Source organism: Jaculus jaculus, chromosome 15 (genome assembly GCF_020740685.1).
Source record: "Jaculus jaculus isolate mJacJac1 chromosome 15, mJacJac1.mat.Y.cur, whole genome shotgun sequence".
In the NCBI taxonomy this organism is placed as follows: Eukaryota; Metazoa; Chordata; class Mammalia; order Rodentia; family Dipodidae; genus Jaculus; species Jaculus jaculus.
The window spans coordinates 8,645,771-8,669,316 of record NC_059116.1 but is presented as its reverse complement, the minus strand read 5'-3'; the positions used below and the strand labels follow the sequence as shown (position 1 = coordinate 8,669,316).

General features: G+C 42.2%; 1 protein-coding gene across 1 annotated transcript; it reads right to left on the bottom strand.

Annotated features, from left to right (window-relative positions):
• Positions 1–2,945: 2,945 nt before the first annotated feature.
• Positions 2,946–15,899, bottom strand: Serpinb2 (serpin family B member 2). The gene is made up of 8 exons (XM_004654802.2): positions 15,876–15,899; positions 11,761–11,937; positions 7,820–7,939; positions 6,613–6,741; positions 5,978–6,095; positions 5,346–5,488; positions 4,415–4,579; positions 2,946–3,350 (listed from the first exon to the last, which is right to left on the bottom strand). The coding sequence occupies exons 2-8, from the start codon at positions 11,926–11,928 to the stop codon at positions 2,946–2,948; spliced, it is 1,248 nt and encodes a 415-aa protein (XP_004654859.2). The 5' UTR covers positions 11,929–11,937; positions 15,876–15,899.
• Between the last annotated feature and the right edge of the window lie 7,647 nt (positions 15,900–23,546).

Sequence of the window (23,546 nt, the reverse complement as noted above, 5' to 3'; positions counted from 1 at the left end):
CTTGGGTTATACCACTTTCAACAATAACACTGACTCTAGTTACTTCTGTCACATTAAACACGCCTTCTTCTAGAAGATTCTATAATCAACCAACTTGTTTTATTTTCTCTAAAGTCAGGAGATTAAACTATACTCACACATGCTAGGAAAATGCTCTACATTCTGCTCTACAAATGCTCAACAGACTAGATAATGGGCGTCTTAGTCCATCGGATTGCTACACGTGGACACCGCAAATTGGTGGCTTAACAATTCTCTATGTCCCCTTCCCATTTACTTCTTGATTAAACTACCTCTTGACAGATGCACTGCCTATACCAGTACAGCCATGTTCGTACATTATTTTGTTATTCATTAGGGGCAAGAAAGCAGAAAGAAAATGAGGAGCTGGGTGTGGGGGTGCAGGTCTACCATGATAACTACTCAGGTGGCTGAGGCAGGTGGACCCCAAGTTCAAAGCCAGCCTGGGAAAATCAATGAGACCCTGTCTCAAAAATAAATAAATACATATATGATAAACAAAGAAATAAATAAGCTGGGGAAGAATCTCATTTGTAGAGCATTTTCCTAGCATGTGTGAGACACTAGGTTCCATCCACAGTACAGAGAAAGAGAGAAGAAAGAAGAGATGAGGTAATCATTCATACATTGGCAATACAGTATCATTAGTGTAACTTTGTGTGCTGGAATTGCTGTGTATAGTCTGCCCATCTGTACATACAACATTATGAAGATATATTACTAGTGAGGATAAAATGATATGACAAGGTCGTGAAAAATAGGAATACGAAAGAGGAGACAAGAGATTATCTTCCATTCTTTTTTGTGATAGACATGCTTGGACAGTGTGAATGTATGAGGTTTTTCAAAAATTTTGGAAACACAGAAATTACCCACAGGTATATCAAAATTATTTCTCTAGATAATGCAGAAGAAGGAAGCAGAACGGAGCAGGGGCAACAGAGTAGATAATGGGCGTCTTAGTCCATCGGATTGCTACACATGGACACCGCAAATTGGTGGCTTAAGCAATAAGCCTTTGTTCTCAGTAGCTGTGGGTGACAGAAGTCTCTGAATCCAGCACAGCTCGTCCAGTCTGGGGAGGGCTTCCTTCTGTCCCGCAGTGCCGGCCTTCTTGTACCTCCGCGTGCTCACAGAGGGAAAGCTCAGCTCCTCTGATCTCTCCGTAAGGGAACTACGGTACTCCTGGAGGCTCTGCTTTCGGCCCAGCTGCAACCTTAATTTGCTCCCAGAGGCCCTGTCCAATTCAGGAGCTCTGACCTGGATGATTCTGAGCTGCTCTTCCCTGGCAGCTATAAGAAACAACTCCAGTGCACATTTTAAGTCACCTCATCCCGCCCACCCTCAAAACTGGATCTTTGTGCAATACAGATGGTTATGCCCTTGGCTTCCCCCCATCTTGTCATTTTTATTTTTTCCGACTACCACAGTAAGCTGTGTTGTTCAATTTCTGGGATTCAGGCTGTATAGTTTAGACATGGAATACCTTCCAAATATCCATGTGTTAAAACCTTGGTCCTCTAATGGAAGGTACTGGAAATTTTTCAGAGAATGGGCCTCATGGGACATTTCAGATCATTGGGCATATGCCCCAATGGGATTATGGGATACTGGTCTCCTTTCCATATCCTGCCCAGGAGCTGAGCAGTATTATTTCCCTATGCATTTCCTGCCAAGTTGCCCTGCCTCACGATAGGCCCCAAATCAACAGAGCCAACCCACCATGGACTGAAAGATCCCCCAAGCAGCCAGCCCAAACAAATCCCCCCTTTCTAATTTCACTCTCGTGGGTATTTCATTACAGCAATGGGAAGATGACTAAAAGATAAGGCGTAATAGACACTATGTTTTGTATACCTGAAGGAATGACGAATAAATAGTTGTGTGTAAACATGTTTTTTTGTTTATTTATTTTTTATTTATTTGAGAGTGACAGAGAGAGAGAGAGAGGCAGATAGAGAGAGAGAGAGAATGGGCGCACCAAGGCCTCCAGCCACTGCAAACGAACTCCAGACGTGTGCACCCCCTTGTGCATCTGGCTTACATGGGTCCTGGGGAATTGAGCCTCGAACTGGGGTCCTTAGGCTTCACAGGCAAGCACTTAACCGCTAAGCCATCTCTCCAGCCCTAAACATGTTTTTTATGGATTTGCCTTTATGCAGTTGTTGCTGGTGCATACTGACGCACAAGGCTAGAGGTACAACGTATGCTCGCCAGTGGCTTGATGCTTTCTTCAAAGTATGAAGTATGGAAAAGCATGGAAGGGTGCCTGCACATTCTTCAATATAAGACCAATTGAATACATTTCTTTTATTAAACTTTTATTTTTATTTATTTGAAAGAGACAGAGAGGGAGAGAGAAAAATATAGGCATGCCAGGGTCTTTAGCCACTGAAAATGAACTCAGACATATGCATCACCTTGTGCATCTGGCTTACGTGGGTCCTGGGGATTGAACCTGGTTCCTTTGGCTTAGCAGGCAGGCACCTTAACTGCTAAGCCATCTCTCCAACCCATGAAGGCATTTCTTTAGAGATCAAATTAATTCATTGCCTGCTTCTGCAATGTTACATTAAGTAGACAGTGAACAATAATTTATAAAACTCACCATTATATAAAATAATAAATAACACAGTAAAAACTAACGCTATAAAATATGAGTAGGTAAAACCTAACCAGGCATCAACACGTTGTAGGAGAACAACTTGATTGATAAACATGCGTTAGGGATGGTTGACACTCACCTAGCTATTTCTGAGTTTATACTTGGAGTGTAGCAGGAGTTGTTCAGAATGACAGAAATATGTGGGCAAAGTCTGTAAAGTGTTGCCCCTTGTGATAACAATTCTGAAGTATATAGCTCATACTAAAAAAAAAAAAAAAAAAAAAAAAAAAATACCATGGATAAATAGAATCTTTCCATTTCAGGGTGAGGAAAATCGACCAAAAAATAGAATGACTTTGGTTGTCTTGTGCATGATCAAGAAGAGGAAAGGGTGATCCGCCACGAACTGTGGGCCTCCGTGGCCAGTTCTCCCTGTCATGACGGCCCCAGTGCCGCCAGCTGCTACCGTGCCCTCCTCGTTAACATCCACCGTGGCTTGGTGGAACACCTCAGATAGAAACAGGTCGTTTCCATCTGACATTCCTAAGAAGTTGGCCTTGCCCCTGTGGAAGGCATCCTCCATGCCCAGGGTTCGCAGAATGGGTTTGAGTTCATAGCGCTCCTCTAACTTGAACTGGGGGAGGTAGACCTCCACGTCATCTTCAGCCACAGTGTCTTTGCTGATCCACTTGTTCAATTTGTCATAATTTATTTCATTCTCCAGCTACCAAATCAAACCAAACCAGAAAAGGTGAATTGGCGAAAGGAAGAAAAACAAGTCTATGTTTAAAAAAAAAAAAAATCAGTGATTTTACTATGTTTTAGGTGATATAAAAATTGAATGGTTGCTGGGGAGATGACTCTACAGTTAAAGGTACTTGCTTCCAAAACCTGCTGGTGTAGGTTTGATTCCCCATTACCCATGTAACCAGATGCACTGGACTTTGCAGTCACTGGCAGAAGGCCCTAGCATAGCTATTCTCTCTCTCTCTCTCTCTCTCTCTCTCTCTCTCTCTCTCTCTCACTCTCTCTCTCTCTCTCTCTCTGTCTATCCATCTATCCATCCATCTATCTACCTACCCATTTATCTACAATCTATATATCTATCTGTCCTCTCAAATAATGTTTTTTTTTCTTTTTATTTTAGAGAGACAGAGAGAACTGGCACACCAGGGCCTCAGCCACTGCCATCAAACTCCAGACATTTGCACCATCTAGTGGGCACATGAAACCTTGTGCTCGCCTCACCTATATGCATCTGGCTTACGAGGGATCTGGACAGTTGAACATGGGTCCTTAGGCTTCGCAGGCATTTTTCAGAAGCATGAATGGATTGTTCAAATTTTGCAAGGTATCATGCACAGCATGTTAAAGTCTTTGAAAATTCTGTGACATGCCACATGTACTATCAACTAATTCACACATTTCTGTGAGAAATGACCATTTCCTGAAGTGTAGATATTCATCTTAAGAAAAATAAGTTTAGGGCAGAAGAGATGGATTAGTAGTTAAGAGGTTTGCCTGCAAAGCCTGAGAACCCTGGTTCAATTACCCAGTGCCCACATAAAGCCAGATACGCAAAGTGGCACATGCATCTGGAGTTTCCTTGCAGTGGCTAGAGGTCCTGTTGCACTCATTCTCTCTACCCTTCTTCTTCTTCTTCTTCTTCTTCTTCTTCTCTCTCTCTCTCTCTCTCTGTTTGCTTGAAAATAAATAAATAAAATATTTTTTAAAAGCAATTTAGGTTGAGCTACAGGCATTAAAAAGAGTTGAAGTTGCCATGCTTACCAGCTGTAGGCCGGTGGACCCCTCTGCCATTTCATCGGGAAGCAGCAGGAACATGCTGATGTCTCCAGCATACGGGAGTTCCAGGATCTGAGCCTTTACGTCCTCTATATGCCCGATGTTCAGCTTTTCATGCAAGTACATCATCTGGACAGGGATGCTCTGAGTCTTCAATTATTGAAAAGTAAAATGAGAAAGTCAGTTCTCACATGTTAAGGCATTTACTAGACATAAAAGAGAATTGTTTCCTGTTTTGTGCTGAATAAATATGTCTTTCATTATTTTTATTTATTTTTCTTTGAAGTGTGTTTGTTAGGAACTACAAACTAGTTGCATATCCTTACAGTGGGCACTTCTTATGTACTGGCTTTTTCACGTTTCCATGCACTGTTTAGTAAGACAGCAATCATAAAACATCCATGTGGTGCTTATCATGGGTCAGGAATTTTGGGAAATCCTGTTGCCTGTCCACAACAACCTGTTCAGTTAGATATTCTCACTTTAAAGATCAAACACAGAAAGCCAGGCGTAGTGGCACACGCCTTTAATCCCAGCACTCGGGAGACAGAGGTAGAAGGATCGCTGTGAGTTCGAGGCCAGCCTGAGACTACATAGTGAATTCCAGGTCAGCCTGAGCTAGAGAGAGAAACCCTATCTCAAACCTCCCCCAAAAAAGATAAAATATGGAATACATAGAAGATATACAGCCATTGAGTCCAGGCAGGTGGAATTTTAAAGCCATGATTTTCTGTCCTACTCATTTTGACTCATAGGAAATTATTGAATGATGTTCAATAGCTCAAAAGAATCAATTGCAGCATGCATGAATTAAACCTAGTAAGAATGTAGGAAACTCAATGGATGGTCTCTAAGCTTCCTGTCTTTGTCTTATGGTCCTAAACCTGATGTTAGCAACATGCATCTCATCTCATACCGAGTCCACATGGAAAGGATAAAGCCCGGCCAGTGTCTTCTGAAATGGAGTTTTCCACTTTCCTTTGAAGTAGACAGCGTTCACGAGCACCATCCTGGTTTCCCCATCTATAGAACCTTTAGGTAACAGGCTTGGTATTTTGCCTACAAGAAACAGAATGTATACTTAGGGATTGTGATGAAGAGCTCTCATGTTGTGATTCTTGAACCTTTCAACTAGACATCAAGCCTGTGTCTACATTTGTCCAAATATGGAAAGATGATGACTTTCAAGCCCAAATATTTTTTCCAGCACTTCAAAGATAAACTAGAATACAATTTTTAGGAGGTTTGTCAAAGCCAAAAGGAACAAAATAAATACTGTGTTTGGAATCACTGTGATATTAGCACCACACTCTAATCAACTGAGCTGATGAGCCAGGTTATTGTCATTTAGAAAGGAGACTTTCACTTCCTTCCATATTAATTGCTCAAAGTCTTTTAGTAATGTGACAGTTATTCAATTCAGAGGGAAGTGAAAGGAAATTAGTTGGATAAGTTTTAAAAGAATGGTGATTACATTCAAGGATGGCTTAAAAAGACACCTCAGAGTCTTTTGATGTGGATGGAAGAAAGTATTTCATTTGTTTTTACCCTCGGTTTGAGTCTTGACCCAGGAATTAATCTTTTGTCTGGCTTCCTCTGCACATTGAAGAAAATCCATTGCATCAGGTTCTGTAGAGTAATATTTCTTGCAGAGTTGCATGTATTCCTTAGAGCAAGAAAATGACAAATATTACATATACTGAATAAGGCATGGTATGACTGTAAATTACAAGTTCTGATCAAGACTGAGAGACATGGGTCCTGAGTTGGGTGGAAGTTGTCTGGGGTCGGTTGGGTGCAGAATGAGGAAATGGTCCCTAGTACAGATTGTAAATTCTCTGTTGACACCCAGCCACACACTTCAGCCCCAACTCTCTGCCACTTTTCATTCTGGTATTATAGGCACTGAGTAAGAGGAAATAGGTCCAACTTGATGGACAGAAGCTGTGGGAAGCATTTAGTTGCAGTTGCTGTCCTAGTTTATTATTCTGCTAGTGGGGCATTTTCATCATGAGGGGGAGAATTAACAGAGCCAGCACGGGGATGGTGGCTGCATAAGGGCAGCCTTAAGGAGCCTGCTTGGAATCCTCACTGGGCTGGAGAGAATGGGTGGAGAGAATGAATTGGTATTGACCTCACTGCTGGTTTGGCATCCAGCCATTCCAGATACAGGCTTTACTTACTTCTTTGAATCTGGCAGACTTCTCTCCAAATAGCTTATTGGCACTTGCCAATACATAACCGCCAGCCGGTGTGTTGATTACAGAGCTCAGAGACTGGAAGGCTGAGTGGACTTTATCTCTCGCTTGTACCTTAAACAGAAAGACGGGGTCCTGTTTTACAACACAGGGTTACCAGCCAAGCACTCCTTAAGCAGCAATAAGTGTTTCTCAGCACAAGAATGAAGTGCTACACCCGTGCGTGTTCTCTCCTTGCCCTTCAGAGGCTCTGAGGAAGGGATGTGATAAGAACGTGGCACAAAAAGCTGAGTGTGGCGGTTCATGCCTGTGATCCAGCAAATATATGACAGAGGTTTTCTCTATCTCCCCTAGACCACAGCATGCCAAGTGACAAGTGGATAGACCCTCAGCGTGTCCAGGATGGAAGCAGAAAGAGACGTGTACCCATATCTGGAAGCTGGTTACCGGTAGCAGCACTTCCATACCTGGTTCCTGGAATATAACTGGAGGACTAATTTTTAAAGGAATGAAGCAGAGAGAGAAGACATAACTATATGTAATATATAACAGAGAGACGTTAGATTGATAGATGACTGATAGGTGGTCGATGAAAGATAGTAGATAAACAGATGACCAGTACATAAACACATGATAGGCACGTGGATGATAAACAATGAACGGATGGGCATGGGGTGTTCAACAGATCTGTGAGGAATAGAAGAGAGATAACATATAGTAGAAAAGTAGATGATAACTATGTAGATCACTGATGGACAGAGAGCTGTAGATATCATGCAGTCATTGGATCTGGCCTTCACTATCCCTTAATTGTCTGTCATTCCCACTCTCTGCTTCTGGAGTTTTCCTCTATCCTTATGTGTCAATGCTAGCGGACTCAACCACAGCAGAGTTTTAAAATGCAGCTGGGGGTCTCAACCATAACAGCAGGTGTCTCACAGCAGAGGGATATGATACTATTGAGATATAATCTCAACCTAGAGGTCATCAAGTCTGGGTTCTGCCTGGCTCTGCCCCATGCTAATCGGGTGACCATAAGATATTTACTGCATGTCTCCTACTTTTACTATTTCTATGAATGATGGGAGTTTTCACTAGATTTCTTCTTAGATTAACACCATAACCTGGAAACACGAAGATTCTAGAAACAGAAAGGAAGAGAAATATGAAAAAATGAACCAAAGCTAAATACCTGCAACATGGCATCAGGGTAAGTTTCCTTCTGTATCTGCTGTGTGAATTCACAGCCAGTGACATTCTCTGGTGTCCTTGGGGTGAGGTCATAGCCACCAACTTTGTTAAACTGAAGCACCTGCAAGCAGAACCAGGACAACAGGGACACAGTCCTGGTGAATGACTTCACTCAAAAGGAATTTCCACAGGGCCTGGAGAGATTGCTTAGTGCTTAAGGTGCTTGCCTGCAAAGCCAAAGGACCCAGGTTCAATTCCTCAGTACCCACATAAGCCCAGACATCCAATGTGGCGCATGCATCCAGAGTTTATTTAGAGTGGCTGGAGGCCCCCTCTCTTTGTCTGCCTCTCTCTCAAATAACTAAAAAATTAAAATATTTTAACAAAAAAATGGCCACAAAAAATAAATTAAAATGTGGTGGTAGGGCTCTCAGGAGATGGTTCTGTGTCTAAGGCTCTTCCCTGCAAAGCCTAATGACCTGAATTTGATTCTTCAGTACCCAAAAAAGGCTAGATGCACAGGGACACATGCATCTGAAGTTTGTCTGCAGATGCTGGAGGCTCTGGTACACCCATTCTCTCTCTCTCTCTCTCTCTGTCTGCTTGTAAATAAATAAATATTAAAATATATATCTCCTCTTCTCAAAAAATGACCGTACTATGTGGTTCTATGCATGTTTCTTAGTATGTGCTTGTGGAAAACTGGCATCAGTCAATCTAAATACCTTTCCTGGGAGTCCTTAATGCATTTTATACTAACTCGTACACTGGCAATTTTGGAAAACTATTTGTTATCATGATATTTATAACCAATTATCAATATTAGCACTCAGGCTAAAATTATCTTTCAAAAGATAATGCCAGGACTTTAAAGAAAATTGTAACAACTAATTCTGACCTGTTACTTACTCTCCTTTTCCCATGGTCTTCTGTATCAAATTCACTTGAAGTGGCCAAATACTACAAACCAAAGTTGACTTTAGCATAAAAACAAGTCATCCAAAATAATAATAATAATAATAATAATAAAATAATAATAATAATAATAATAATAATAAAAGGCACTCAGGAGGCAGAGGTAGGAGGGTTGCCATGAGTTCAAGGCCACCCTGAGAATACATAGTAAATTCCAGATCAGCCTGAGCTAGAGTCAGACTCTACCTCGAAGAAACAAAAATAAAAAATAAAATGAAAAACAAGTCATTCAGTAGTAAGTAGGATAATCCAAGATATGTACACATGTTATGTTCACACATCAGAAGAACATAGAGTCCATGTGGGAGACGAATTGCAAGGGTCTGATGACTGTATGAATCCCTTTCATTGTAAGTGGGAAGTTACAGACAACCAGGGAAAACCTGTGGATCAAAATCAGCTTCTCTGAAGCTGCATCAGACTTCCTTCCCTCAACCCTGCCACCAGGCCAGTTTGGTCAGCCAGACTTACCACCCACGGACCCCCACCTCCAGCATCCTCAGGAACCTCTGGCCCTGCAACACTTCCTTGTGACGACAGTGGTGAGGAGGAATGGGACTTGTTCAGTGAGCTGTTTGGGGAGGCGGCTCTGCCCAGCCAATGCGTGAAGTTTTGGGTGGGAGAGGCAGGTGTTAGCATGTCAGGAGACTCAGAATGCCCCTAAGTCATATGTCATAGGACTTGCTATACTGTCTGCAAAGCACTTCACTTTGTCCCATGTCTGGGAGGAAATTATCCTGTAATAGCACCTCTGGTTTTCCTCCCTTTCATCGGGGTTCTTCTGGCTAGAGTAAGGAAATAATGTAACCCTGGCCCAGGCTGAGGTCCAAAGACACGCCATGACCGTGATAGGTTCACCCAGAACCTCACCCTAAACGCAGAGTGTCAAAACGTCCCTTGCCTCCACACTGATCTCACATATACCTATGCTCTGTAGAGGTTACTGCGTTCTAGTCTCAATACTTTCTTCTATTTTAACTCTACTGCTTCTCCCAGCTGCACCAATTCCAAAATGTGTGGCCTAATTTCCTGATAAACAAGTGAGTCTGATAATCATAGCAGCTACCTCACAGGACTTTGTATTATGTAAGTTCCTGAAAGGGTTTAGAAAGGTTCTTGGCTATGGCACCAGCAAGGATTAGTGATTACAACACTGACTGCTCCTAGACACTTTCCATCATCTGTAATGTGCACAGTTGTCTTGCAAGGTGCAGCATCCTTCCCATTTTACAGATCAGAAAGCTGAGACTCAGAGGATTCCAATGACCTCATACATTTGAGAGCAATGAGAGCATTTACCATATAAAGGTCTTCTGTTTTAATCCAGGAAGAAAGTGCAAAGCCATGACTCAAACAGAGTCAGATCTTGTCTAAAGCCCAGGATTCTCCCCTAATCCTTGCAACTTCTCTTTGTTTGTACTGAGGCACCAATCATATCATGTTAGCTTTGAATTTTAAAACCTATTCATGCAAAACGTTGTAAGATTATATTAAATTCTTGAGTGGCCCCAAGTTCTAAAAGTATTTTCTTGAGATACAAATTTTTCCCCTATCTACAGTGACCAATCAGTTTATTTTTTCTAGGATCAAACTTGAGTTTTTAACAACCTAGGATGCCTCATTTGGCATTTACCCTCAAAATGTGTTATGTCTAGCTATTTCCATTGAAGTTTAAACCCTGGTACTTTCTAACGTTATGGATGTGGTTTGCAATGTTTTGTTCAGAGGAATGAAAATAAAAGGGAAGGGGTGTTACCAAATGTTTCTGCTATCAGAGTTGAGCAACTGAGTTTTTGCTGTAAGTCTTGATGTTCAAACAGTCACCAGAACAGAGCGTGATCCATCCGTCTCTTGACCTGTTACAGTGAGATTGGCCAATGCTCTCCCTGTAAACCTCGCACTTTGTTGGAGGCCCACCTTAAATGGGTCAGCATGTTCCTGAGAAGGATGTGTTTAGGTTCAGGTGCAATTACCATGGGAAAGCAGATGCCAGCCTACTGCACTGTGGCATAGCTCACAGCACAGGACACACTTGCCCTCAGAAACTCGTTCTTAATGTGTGTGTGTGTGTGTGTGTGTACGTGTGTGTGTGTGTACACACATATGTGGAGGCAATGGGATTTCAAGCAGATGATGCACCCACCCGGGTCATTGACCTGAGAAGCAACAGCGTCGCAACAATGTTAAATGTGCCAAATTAGCCCCTTGGGAATAGTGGGACATGCTTCTGCCACCCGGGTAAAGGGGTTGCTGTGCCTGAATCAGTGTCTGCTAAGGCCAGCAGACAGAAACACGGAAACACCTCTCAATACTGCCCCACACCCCGAGCACCTTGTTTTTGAAGATTAGCTAGCCATCATGTCTATCTCCACTGTGTATCCCTCCTCATCGGTAGGATAATAGGGCCAAATTCTCTGAAGCATGTCACTGAGGGGAGTGACCACACTCCCAGTGATTTCTGTTTTCCTATTGGTGACACTGGCTTGAAGCCATCAGGAGGAATTCTCTTCAGGAAAGGGGTAACAAGTACACCATAGAGGCTGCATAGTGGAAGGAGCCAGAGCTAGCAGCTGGGGAGCCATGAGAGGACAAGAAATGGGTGCTCCACTCACTGGGCCCGTGTTTTCATCTCGAGAATGATATGTGGCTTAAAGTGACGTCATGTGCACAACACACTCGCTTAGAAGAGCATGAGCATTATGTCGTTAAAATGAATGGAGCGCGAGTCACTACTTTGAGCCCTGCAGACTAATAGACCCTCATATTCCTTCTGCTCCCTATAGCTGAACAGTCTCCTGGGTGAGTTGCTTGGTGTAGCTAAGTGGACAGAACCCACGCTGTAAGGACTGGTTCTGTATTAGCATGCCGTGATGTCTGCCTCACTGGGGAGGAACAGAAGACAAGAGTGTTTATGCAATCCAGTCAGGAACCACTGGGGGCTTAAAGTGAAGTTTATTGCAAACTTACCCGGGCCATCTGGTCTTCAGTGTCACCCCTGGAGCCCAGGTACACCATGGCCATGCTGGAGGAGATGCTCCAGGGCGAGAAGAAGAGGCTCTGGGTGGGGCTTGTTTTAACCAGATGCTTGAAGAAATTGAGGGCAAAGATGGTGTTTGCCACGTAAAGGTCTTCCATTGCTCCAATCTAGGTGAAAAGGAGAAGACATCTTGGGAAGAGGGCACAGCATCGTGGGTAAGGCAAGCGAAGCGGCATCCTCTAGCTGTGGCTAGCGTAGGGTTTTCCCCTCTCTGCTCTTCCTCCATGAAATGAAAGGATGGAGGGCGGGGTCAACTTTAGGAATGCGCACGCCATGCAGCCAGAAGGAGCCCACACTTGGTACGACATTCTCCTATCACTATTGTGAATCACTTGATAATTTTAAACAAGATGCCATGTATTTAGATGTATCACCGGAGTCTGTAAGTTAGGTAGTCATTCCTGGGAAACAATGAACAGTCTTATGATGAGTAGTGACACTTTATAACAGCCATAAAAGAGTCATAGTAACAACATGCACGGAGTTTGTATGCCTTACATCCATTTAATTTAATTTTAACAATAAGGTCTACCGCTTTATTTGTACTAATGACTTAATCCTCACTGAAACCCTATGAGTACATATGTTTGCAAAGAAAGGCATTGCTACACAAAGGGTAAGAGGTGATGGTCACTCTGTAAGGGTAATCAAGGTAGGTGACTTCCAGGGTCATTCTCAACCTCCATGCTGTACTCATGTCCCCTGCACCCACACCTGCACCACACACAGGCAAAAGACACACATACAAAACAAGTGTCACGTGCACCCATGTTCTTGTTGGCTCCAGAGAGAGGAGGATCAAGTTTCTGTCAAGTTCTCTTGCTCTGGAAGTGCTCGGACTTGTTTGAGTGTTGGTACTTTCACCCAGTTCCTACCAACTCCACCTTACACACACCACCCATGCCACAGCCTGGATATGAAAGAACTGCCTATACTGAGTTTACTCCAGTAATCCCTTGTCTTTAACACACACACACACGTGAGAAGTCAGTACTTCACAAGAATTCAAAGATAATCCCAAGCACATGAAACATATGCATGCATTCATTACCACCCACCTAAGATAAATAAATAATTGACCGGCACACCCTCCATGACCTAAGGTCCTGTGTGTAACTGAATGGACACACCCAAAGGGTGATATATGGGAGGGAATATTGGGATATCACCCTCCTCCTAGTTTTATGTTTTTATTTCAACATAGTTTAAAATACTATGTCATTACCAAAATGTGTAAACATACCCAACAATAACAATACCAATACATATCAACACTCTGGAAATGCTCTGTGACAATAGCTTCCTAGGACTGAGGAGGAGCAGCGAGTCTATCACTGTCTCCTTGATTATATGCAGTCTTACCTATCTGAGATCCCTCACCAATATCACTCTCCTCCACTCTCTCTCATTCATGAGTGTCTGGTGTGAGCCCTCACCTGATGGACTCTCCTTTTTCAAGGAAATGAAAGGAAATTGCACCAGAATTTGCCACTGAAAATGTAATCCCATTGCATTTTATGAAGACAAAAATAATGAATTAAATTAAAATTGTTCCTGAAATTCTCTCCCTTCCCTTTGTTCCTCATCTGATTCACGTAGCGATCCTGATTGTCTCTGTCTCAGAGAGTACCTCCTGATGTTTTTTAGGAGTTCAGAGACTTGGGCAAGGTCCCGCCGCTCACGCATCAGTACAGGGATCGAAAATGTAGGCCTGCAGAGGAAACCCACCTTGTCCAATGTCCTCACTCACTGCCTCCTCTTTTGGTGCCTTCCTTCTCTACAATGTGTCAGAGCGAAGGGTTTATGGGTTAAGGAATAGAAAGAAGAAACAAAAAGCAGCAAGCCTGTAATATTCCTAGAGAGTTTATTAACTTTAACCAAAGATTTTTTTTCCTTCTCTATTCATCACCCATTCCAGATTAAGAAAGGTGTCTCAAAAGTTAACTTCCTCTTTCCAAGGATTTAAAATTCCTTATAATTACCTAGACTTCATGCCTGGGTTTTCTAAATAAATTATCCTAACACCTCCTGGAAACAAATTGAGATTTAAAACTATAAATAAAACAGTCGTCAGTTCCCATGTGAAAATGCAAATAAGTGATTAAAACCAAGAAAATAAATTTCATTGTCTTCTATTTATATTTTCTTGTAACAATCTGTAAAGTCAGTCTCAGGTCTCAGTGACATTATGAGATTTAAGTGTCAAGATAATCATGAAAAAGAGCTTTTAAAACTAAGTTAGGATTTAAGGTAATTTGATAGAACAATGAAATTGTCCCAGGTGCATTAACTTCTTGTAAATAATCATCTTGGCCTCAGGATTTAGCTTAGTGATACAGAGCTTGCCTAGCTTGTGTAAGGTCCTATGTTTAGTACCAAAAAAAGGAAAGAAAAAAAATACTGAATTCTCTTTTTAAGTGAGGTTGAAGTAAACTGCATTTAATGTAAAAATGATAGTTGATGTCTCTACATCATCTATATTACTATCACTTCTACTAAGTTTTTGCTTAATATAAATAATCACATGCCCCGTGATACCCAGGAATTCCTGTTATACTGACTAAAACATGGAGAGGCTGACAGTGCCGAACTGCCTAGACTGGATTCCCAGTGACTGATTTCACATGCAGTGTTCTCCACACAAATTTCTCTAATAATGGTCAAGCACGTCTGCATAGGCACATAGTGTTCTGTAACTCTTGGAAAACCATAAAAGCCCATGTGCTGGGAAGACAGCTTAATGGTTAAGGCACTTGCCTGCAAAGCCAAAGGACCCAGATTCACTTCCCTGGGACCCACATAAAGCCAGATGCACAAGGTGGCACATGTGTCTAGAGTCGTTTACAGAGACTAGAGGCCATGGCGTGCCCTCTTTCTATCTGCCTCTCTCTCTCCCTCCCTCCCTCTCTCTCTCTCTCTCTCTCTCTCTCTCAAATAAATAAAAAATGGTAAAAATCCTCTAAAAAACACAAAAGCCCACCTTTTATGTTTACACATGACTTTCCCCAAACAATGCACAATCGACATCATGGAGTGTTGTAAGTTTCACAGCCTCCCAGAATAGGCACACCTGCTGTGAATTTCTTAACAGTGTAGCAAGCTATACGATGTCATCCACTTTCAAATGTGATACTCCTAATGCTTAGCAGCGTCATTAAAATGAGTGAATGGAAATCATGGACGTCGTGTGCTGGGCTGGGCTCCCTCATGTCTCTGTGAGTTCCTGCAACACAGGTTGGCCAGTGTGCAGTGAAACTTGGCAGGGGGATGAATGGGAGGTGCCCCCAGGTGCTCAACCCGGGGCGGTCCCTCTCCTCAATGGCCCGAATCTCAAACTTGAGTGTGCTCTAGCATTTAGAACACTTTTTGGGTATATGACCACATAGTGAAACATTTTGAAATTAATTATAAAACTTAATGAAATAAAAACAATAGTCACAATGAAATATTCAACCACTTGTGTTTTTCACATATTGGAAGCATCTTAATTAATAGCTTTCACAATAAATAATTATCTGCTTATATGATATTGTCTATTGAGTCAACCATCAGTTAATTTAACTAATATTGCTTTCTAAAATTGACCCGTTTTTGAACTAAATTCAGTAAACATATTCTGATATTGGATTGATCCAACCCAAACTGCTGCTTAATTCCTGTAGCTTCTGACTGTTGCTTTTGGATAAAAACTGAATCCTCTTCTATTGTCCAATTCAGCATCAAAACAATAGCTTGTATAAAATGTGAATATGCTTGCCTGTCAATCACATTAAGTTGCATTGTGAATGGACATGCATTTCAGCTTCGTCACTGGCATACAGGAATTTTTGGCTTCTGAGATTCAAAATTAAGTCTTGTAAGTTTAAGTCAAATATTAAGCTGAAGCATTTTTAATTGAACAAACAACGAAAAGAGAAAACACTTGCATATATTGTACTCACCGCCTACACACTTCCTACAACAATAAATTGATAATGTCAATATGAAGGAAGAAGAAACAAACACCCTAGATCCCATCGAAATGGCCATGAAAATGCTGAATTACCTTGCTGCCGAGCTGCTGCCTGACAGGAGCGGCTCCTGGCTGTCACAGTTTAGACAAGGTAATGACTGGTTTTATAAAGCTCGGCCCCTCCCACACAGCTTCTTTTTTCCTTTTTTTAATTTGTATCCTTTGTATGATTCAACCTTTTACTCAGAAAGACATCATTACAAAAGAAAGGCTTGTTTATAAATAGGCACAGTTTAAGAAATTTGTTGAGAGTATGACATCACTCAGAAATTTAAGAATTTAGCAATATTCAGAGGAGCCTGTAAAAATCAGCTCAAATCTACCGCCCATCTTCCTTCTACCCCTGTAGTCAATGACAGCGTGAGTTCCCACAGTAATCCTTCCACCTCTGGACAGCCATCGCCTGGGGGGTTTTGGGACTGGATAAAATGTTCTTTCTTTTCCGTCTAAGCAGAACCCAGTGACTCTTCACATAAGTAAAGGAAGAAACACGACTTTTTCTCTCTTGAAAAATTATTTTGGACTCTGACATTTTCTCAAGCTACAATAACTGAACTAAGTCTGGGCTCCACTCTAATCAACTGTCACAGGACAGGCCCGACGAGCTTCTCGTGTGTCCTGATTCCATCATAGATTGTATCCTACCTTAAACAGTGACATCCACTGCTTTAAGTTGATTCTAGGCAAAGCACTCATGTTGACTGGAAATTGTGACTCCGAAATCACTAAAATTCTAAACACAGTAACAAGAATGTTGAGAACAAAAGTACTGAAATTATGTATAACTGGACGTAATCATGAATAGGAAATGTTCATATGGTTAGAACTCATTGGGAAGAGCTTGAGACACACCACCCAGACCGCTTCTTTTGCTGCATTCCTGTGTCTCAGAGGACAGACATGAGACAAGCCATGCTTCCTCCCTGCAGGTGTGGAGAGCGCCACAGCCTTGCCCGGAGAGCTGGGATGACCGTGGGAAGGGCCGGCCAGGCCGGGACTGGGTGTGAGGCATGCAGATGCTGCTCTGCCTGGCTGTGGCCTGTAGCCCCAGCGACTTCACCCTTTCCTCGCCTTGCTAATTGAGTTTCTGGTCCTATGGTTGTGGGGTGACAAACCCTCTTCGTCAGAGGGAGATCAATGCAGGAGGTGGGTTCTCCTGTATCTGTCTAGCAGTCAGACACCAAAGTTATTTCTTGTTTTTATTGCTTAGATATTTCATTTACTGAGAGAGAGAGAGAGAGAGAGAGAGAATGGGCACACCAGAGCCGGTTGCCACTGCAAATGCTCTGCAGACTCATGTGCCACTTTGTGCTTCTGTGTTTTCATAGGTCCTTGGGTATCAAACCAAGCCATCAGGTTTTACAAGCAAAGCACCTTTAACTGTTGAGCCATCTCTCCAGCCCCCAGTTATTTTTTTAGAGATAGACAGAGAGAGAGAGAGAGAGAATTGTCATGCCAGGGCCTCAGCCATTGCAATTGAACTCCAGATGCTTGTGCCACCTGGTGCACATGTGCGACCTTGAGCTTGTCTCACCTTTGTGTGTCTGGCTTACGTGGGATCTGGAGAGAGACACAACGTGGGTCCTTAGGATTCACAGGCAAGTGCCTTTACTGCTAAGACATCTTTACAGCCCCAAAGTTGTTTTGTTTTTTAAATTGATATAAGGCTTTAAGTTACATAAAATAAGTAATTGCAAGTTCGGTGCTGCTAACAATGATCTTTCAACTCCTTAATTAATCCATTAAACCAAAGGGATGTTTTAGACTGCTTTTAGAATCTCTGTCCTCCCTTGGTGCTCAGTTCTCCCCCCTCGTGGGTGATCAGTAGAGGTTATTGCTTTGTGAGCTCTCTCTCCTCTCTCTAGCCTAAGACTAGGGGTGACCTCTGGTGATACCTAATCAGATGTTTCTCCAACTGTTCTTCAACCACGTGTTGAGAGTTCAGCAATTTGTTGCAGACACTGAATTTCCCTAGAATTTTACCCTCCCTTTATTTCACTCACAGGCAGGTTAGGCTGTTTTCTACCACTCAAGCTATTCCTCTCAAAAGAGACGTCATCCTTCCCTCCGCTGGTCAAAAGCTTTGGAGCTGTTTCACTCTGTGAAGCCCATTCCACCTCCCATACCCCTCCTCAGCGAAGTCATACTTAGTAATGCAGCCCTAGGAATTGAGCTTATTGTAGAGTAATCAGGTATGTCTTAGCCATTTTCCCTAAGCTGGCATGTATCTCTAAGCAGGTAGTAGATTTGGCTGCCCCACAGCAGGAAAACAATGTCAAGCATCAAGCGGTTTCTTACGAAATCTTTTTTTTTTTTGGTGAATTGAGTAAGGTTCCAAATCTTTCTGGAGAGCCTGTGTTTGTGAGTAAGCAGAGGATTCTGAACGATTTAGAGTGATAAAGTTCAAACCCTCTTTTTGCCATTTACATCATCTTGCAAATATTTCTCACCTTTTGTAAGCTTTGATTTCCTAGTAATACCACATAGCTAATACTGGTGATTAACTAGATTTAAAAAAGCAACCCCATTCTGCAACGCATTTTCCTGATTTAGATTGGGAATCATTTAGACATTGCTTGGCCTCAAGGGGTGGATTTATAAAAGCAGTTGTGTGCAATGAGCCCTGGCAGAATTTTGTTGGAGAAGTTTTTTGTGGTTTTTTTTCTTATTTTTTAAATTTTGTTTTAGAGAAAGACAGAGAGAGAATTGGTGCTCCAGGGCCTCAGCCATAGTAATCAAACTCCAGACAATTGTACCACCTAGTGGTCGTGTGCAATCTTGCACTTGTCTCCCCTTTGTGCATTTGGCTTACATGGGATCTGGAGAGTCAAACATAGGTCCTTAGCTTCACAGGCCCCTTAACCACTAACCATCTCTCCAGCCCCACTGGGGAAGTTTTGGTGAAGGTTTTCTTGTTTCTGAGAAGATGAGAGGATGCAAAGAGAAGCTCCTTCCCCTCCACCATCCCCTCCCATGTCACTTTGAGAATGGTTGTGTAACAGTGTGATCTTAGAAAATTCTCCGACCATGATATATCTCAACCACGGAGCTGAGAAACGTATAATGACAAACTAGGACCCGAACATTAGAGGGTGCCTAAGCCGATGCCAGAACCCACTTACAACGTGAGTCCTTGTTCAGTACTGTCACTTCCGTCGGGTCCTTTGCCACTTTCAGCCAAAAGCATCCCTCAATGACACAGTACAGCAGTTAGACAAAACACACAAACCAGAAACAGCGTGCGGAAGGAAATGGTTTATTTCCTCTTACCGTTTCAGGGGAAAGCTTCATCAGTGTGGGAGGAGCTGACAGGCACAGACAGCTGGGTATCACATCTCTAAAACAGCGGGGAAAAAATAGAGAGTGAGCTCAGTGTGGCAAGCAAGGCTGGGCTGCAACCTCCCAAGGTCCCCCACCCCAAAATACATCCTCTGCAATAAGGCTTTACCTCCCAAAGACTCCACCAGCTGAGGATTAACTATGGGGCTTAATCACAACCACATGAGGGTCTGGGAGACATTTTGTACTCAAACCACCATGCATGGGGTTCCATGAAGAGTTAATAAGACAGTGTCTTTCCCAGTACTTAGTGTGTTACCCCTTCTTCTACAATAAGGTCTCTGTAGTGTGAGCCGTCACAACATAGTGACTGTTGGTCAGGATTGGGAGTGACCCTCTCATCTATATGAGAACAAAAGCTCAGTGTAAGAAGGAAAGCCTTGCACATGGCAAACAACTAGGAGAATGTAAAATCCACTATTGAAATAAGCCTAACTGACTGGTGCCAATGGTGTCCTAGGAAGCAAAGGAAAAGATCAACAATACATCTTAGGACCTTGAGGCTAAGGTTGGAGACGTGAAAATGAAAGGAAGACTAGAAAGTGGCAAGCACCAAAATTACAAAGATAGGAAAGAAAAATCCCTGGATTGCTGGAGCCTGGCTGGGATTGGAAGGCAGGAATTGAGAAGGTAAAGAGATCAGGTCATACAGGCGAGCCTTAAACACAAGACAGAACTGAGATCAACTGTAAACTCTGGAGGAGGGATGGGACTGTTAAAAAAAAAAATAGTCCTTAGGGAAATCTGTAAATCTGGGGGTGGAATGCAAAGGGCTACTCGGTTCATGGCAGACATTTACAAAATAAATATGATTAAATTTCTTAAAATCTGAAGCCATACAGGGCCGATTCCAGGGCAGATCATGCGTATGAATGCTGAGAATGGCCGAAGAGAACCTCTTATTATCATCTGAGAAAATGTCTACGAAGTGACCCAAAATGGAGAAAGGGTATAAAATTATACGTGAAATAGGGATTCTACCACGTAAATGAAATAAATGCATGCAGAAATGTGTCAAAATATAAACAACGGGTTGTGACTAGATATTTCCCACTTTTTATACTAGAAAACATTTAAACTTGTTCCTTAATACATGGACATGAATAATTTTACTTACTTTATTTTGTTTTTATTTGTGGGACTTTTTGTTGGTAGTAGATTTTGGTTTGCTATGGGGTTTTTTTTTTGTCACTTTTTATACTCTAAAAATATCCCTATGTGTTTATTGACATAAAGCTGTGGATTTTGTTTTTATTTTATTCCTATTTTTGATATTTTAAAAGTTTTTATTTATTTGAGACAGAGAAAGAAAGAGAGAGAGAGAAAGGGCATGCCATGAAGCATGGGCAACCTTGTGCATCTGGCTTATGTGGGACCTGGAGCGTTGAATATGGGTCCTTAGGCTTTGCAGGCAATCACCTTACCTGCTAAGCCATCTCTCCAGCCCCTACTTGCAGTGCTAATTTTTGGTGATATTTTTGGTTTGGTGTTGTCTCTTTTTCTGTGTGTGTCACTGGAGATTGAACATAGGACCTCTTGCTTGCTAAGCAAATGCTCTAACACCAAGATATATCCCCATCCCCATAGTCCCTATTTAAAAAATAATAACACTTTTATTTATTTATTTGCAAGGAGAAAGACAGGAGGAAGAAGAGAGAAAGAGAATGGATGTACCAGTGCCTCTCACCACTGCAAACAAACTCCAGACACATGCACGACTTTGTGCATTTGGTTTTATGTGGGTACTGAGGAATCAAACCACGGCCATCAGACTTTGCAAGCAAATGTCTCAACCGCTGAGCCATCTCTCCAGCCCACTTTTAAAATAAGGAGGTTATTTTAAAAAATGTTTTCTCTCTCCATAAGCATTACAAAACAAAGAAATAATATCCAAAAGTAGAAATAAATTTTCAGTCAAGTTCTGGCATGTTAATTTGAAGGCATGCATACACTGTCTTACTGGTCCGACAGTGATTGGATACACTGTTCACTGCCCATCTGCCCTGCTAGATGTTAATGACCTTGAGGTCCTCACCTTTCATGACTTTCTCTAACAGGTAAGACATGGGCTTCATTCCTACTAGGTGTTCACTAAGTGTTTGCTCAGTGCTGAGTCAGGCCAGGTAAGCTGTGATGCACTTACGTTCTCTCGCTTTGAATGAGCAACCGCTAACGTGCCCGTCATTTCCTATCTTATTTTATTTCCTGATAAGGGGGAGAATATACAGACTAGGGAAATTGATCATTTCTACAGTGGCAGAAAGAACGTCAATATTGTCCAAAAATTGCCAGTTAAAATGCAAGTACACCTGATTCCACTCAGCAATTTTCTTTTACTGATGACTTTTGGTTAGATATGTTGATAATTTAAAATGATGATTATTATCTTCCACAGTATTTACACTGCCAGGTTTATATTCTCTTGAGGTTTAAGTAGCTATTGCTGTGAGCAAGAGTATGCAAAAGCAGTTGCCTTGATTGTGTGAATTTGGGGTGACTTCGGTTAAAACGTCCTTCACTAGACATTTCACAAAATATCTTTATTAAAGCAAAAAAGTTTGCTTTTGCCATTAACAATAAAACATAGCATGTTGATGGCTCTGGACGACATGTGACATGTAGCTAAGCTCCTGCACAGAGGTTTGGTGGGTGGCAAGTGGTGAGGGAAGGAGTTTCGGGCTGTATGAGGAGTAAGTGAGGTAATGGCATGGCTTTGAATGAGGGTGAGCCCAGGCCGCAAAAGGGAAGGTCCCTAAATCCAAGGCAACAGAAAGAAAGCTTGTGTACTTTAAGATATAGCCCCGGGCCAGCCATGAGTATGAGAAAGTTCACACAAGAACCAAGCTTGGTTAGGGAGTGTATCAACCTCTGACAAAGTATTTATCTTGTTACCAAGTAAAACCTCCAACACAGGTGGCCTGGTTGGTAAGGTGTCTAAACAAAAGACTTAATCTTCTATGATTCAGCTACCTGAACCTCCTAAGACTTGTCACGCCAAAAGCACGCAGAAATCAGGCTTTCTCAGAGCAGCCTGCACCTATTGTCAATCATGCCTCATGTAGTAGACCAAGTCCAATGCTGTAACTCTGTGTGTGCTTAGAGGGTCTGATGATATAATACCAGATTCATATAGCCTTCACTGCATCCATTCTCCTACCTCCACTATGCCTGTGGATAATTTGTGAGTAACCAGATTATTTATATTCATGAGCTACATTTTAATTTACTTTCTGTCTTATCTAGCACAATTCTGATCCCTTCCAGCCATTGTTATATATTATTTTGTGAAAAGTAGCACATTTTGAAGTAAACTTTCATAAAATATACTTAGAAGTGTCTCGCCAATCGATCACAGTATACATTCCAAATCTAAATATCAATTACTTTTATTTTAGTTTTTTTTTTTTTAATTTATTTATTTGAGAGTGACAGACAAAGAGAAAGACAGATAGAGGGAGAGAGAGAGAATGGGCGCGCCAGGGCTTCCAGCCACTGCAAACGAACTCCAGACGCGTGCGCCCCCTTGTGCATCTGGCTAACATGGGACCTGGAGAACCGAGCCTCGAACCGGGGTCCTTAGGCTTCACAGGCAAGCGCTTCACCACTAAGCCATCTCTCCAGCCTTCAATTACTTTTATTTTAGCTTCATATGTATTTCAATACCTTCTCTTCTTAAGAATGGATAAAACAGCAAGCTGATCAATAATTTGCTACTAAAATAAAACATGACTCACTCCTCCCCTACCCTCATGGATTTCAGATGTGGTCCTTTAGCAAGGAGAAACTCCTTGGTTTCTAGGAAGTGTACGTCACAGGGAAATTAGATGAACTATACGGCAGTCATACATTTGACCTCAGGGCTGGACAACATCATTTGCATTCCTTTCCAGTCGTGATAACCTTATTTAGACTTGTATAAAAATGAGGAGGAGGAAGATATAATTGCTCAGTCCTTCCCCCACTTATCAGTCATCATAATTCGCTGAGTGCGCAGACGGGGAGATCAGAATGTAAGAGGGATGTGAGTGATGGGAGGGGAAAAAGAAAGGAAAAGAGTCAACAAAGACTCCACAAGTCTCTCCCCGCACCTGGAGACCGCCGACTCCAGCCGCAGGGACGTCCTCCCTGGTCTGCCCTGTGGATTCTCCCCATCCAACCGTCAACTGGCCACACAGGGCCACCTTCACCTTCCCAGGCCCGTCTATCGTCATTTAGTTCCCATCTGTCCAGCCATCACCATGCTAATATCAAAGCCACGGACTTTGTTCTGTTCATACTAGCTAGTATTTTTATTGAGAATTTTAATATATGAAGATACAGTAATTTGATCATGCTTCAGTCCCTTGATCCTTTTTCAATGAGGCA

What these genes read in the sequence shown, in the direction of transcription:
- Serpinb2 (XM_004654802.2), bottom strand. Translation starts at nt 11,928, where the DNA reads ATGGAAGACCTTTACGTGGCAAACACCATCTTTGCCCTCAATTTCTTC. An exon ending in AGTCTGCCAGATTCAAAGAA is followed by an intron (nt 6,096 to 6,612) that starts GTAAGTAAAGCC and finishes TCTTGCTCTAAG; the next exon opens with GAATACATGCAACTCTGCAA. An exon ending in GGTCAAGACTCAAACCGAGG is followed by an intron (nt 5,489 to 5,977) that starts GTAAAAACAAAT and finishes TGTTTCTTGTAG; the next exon opens with GCAAAATACCAAGCCTGTTA.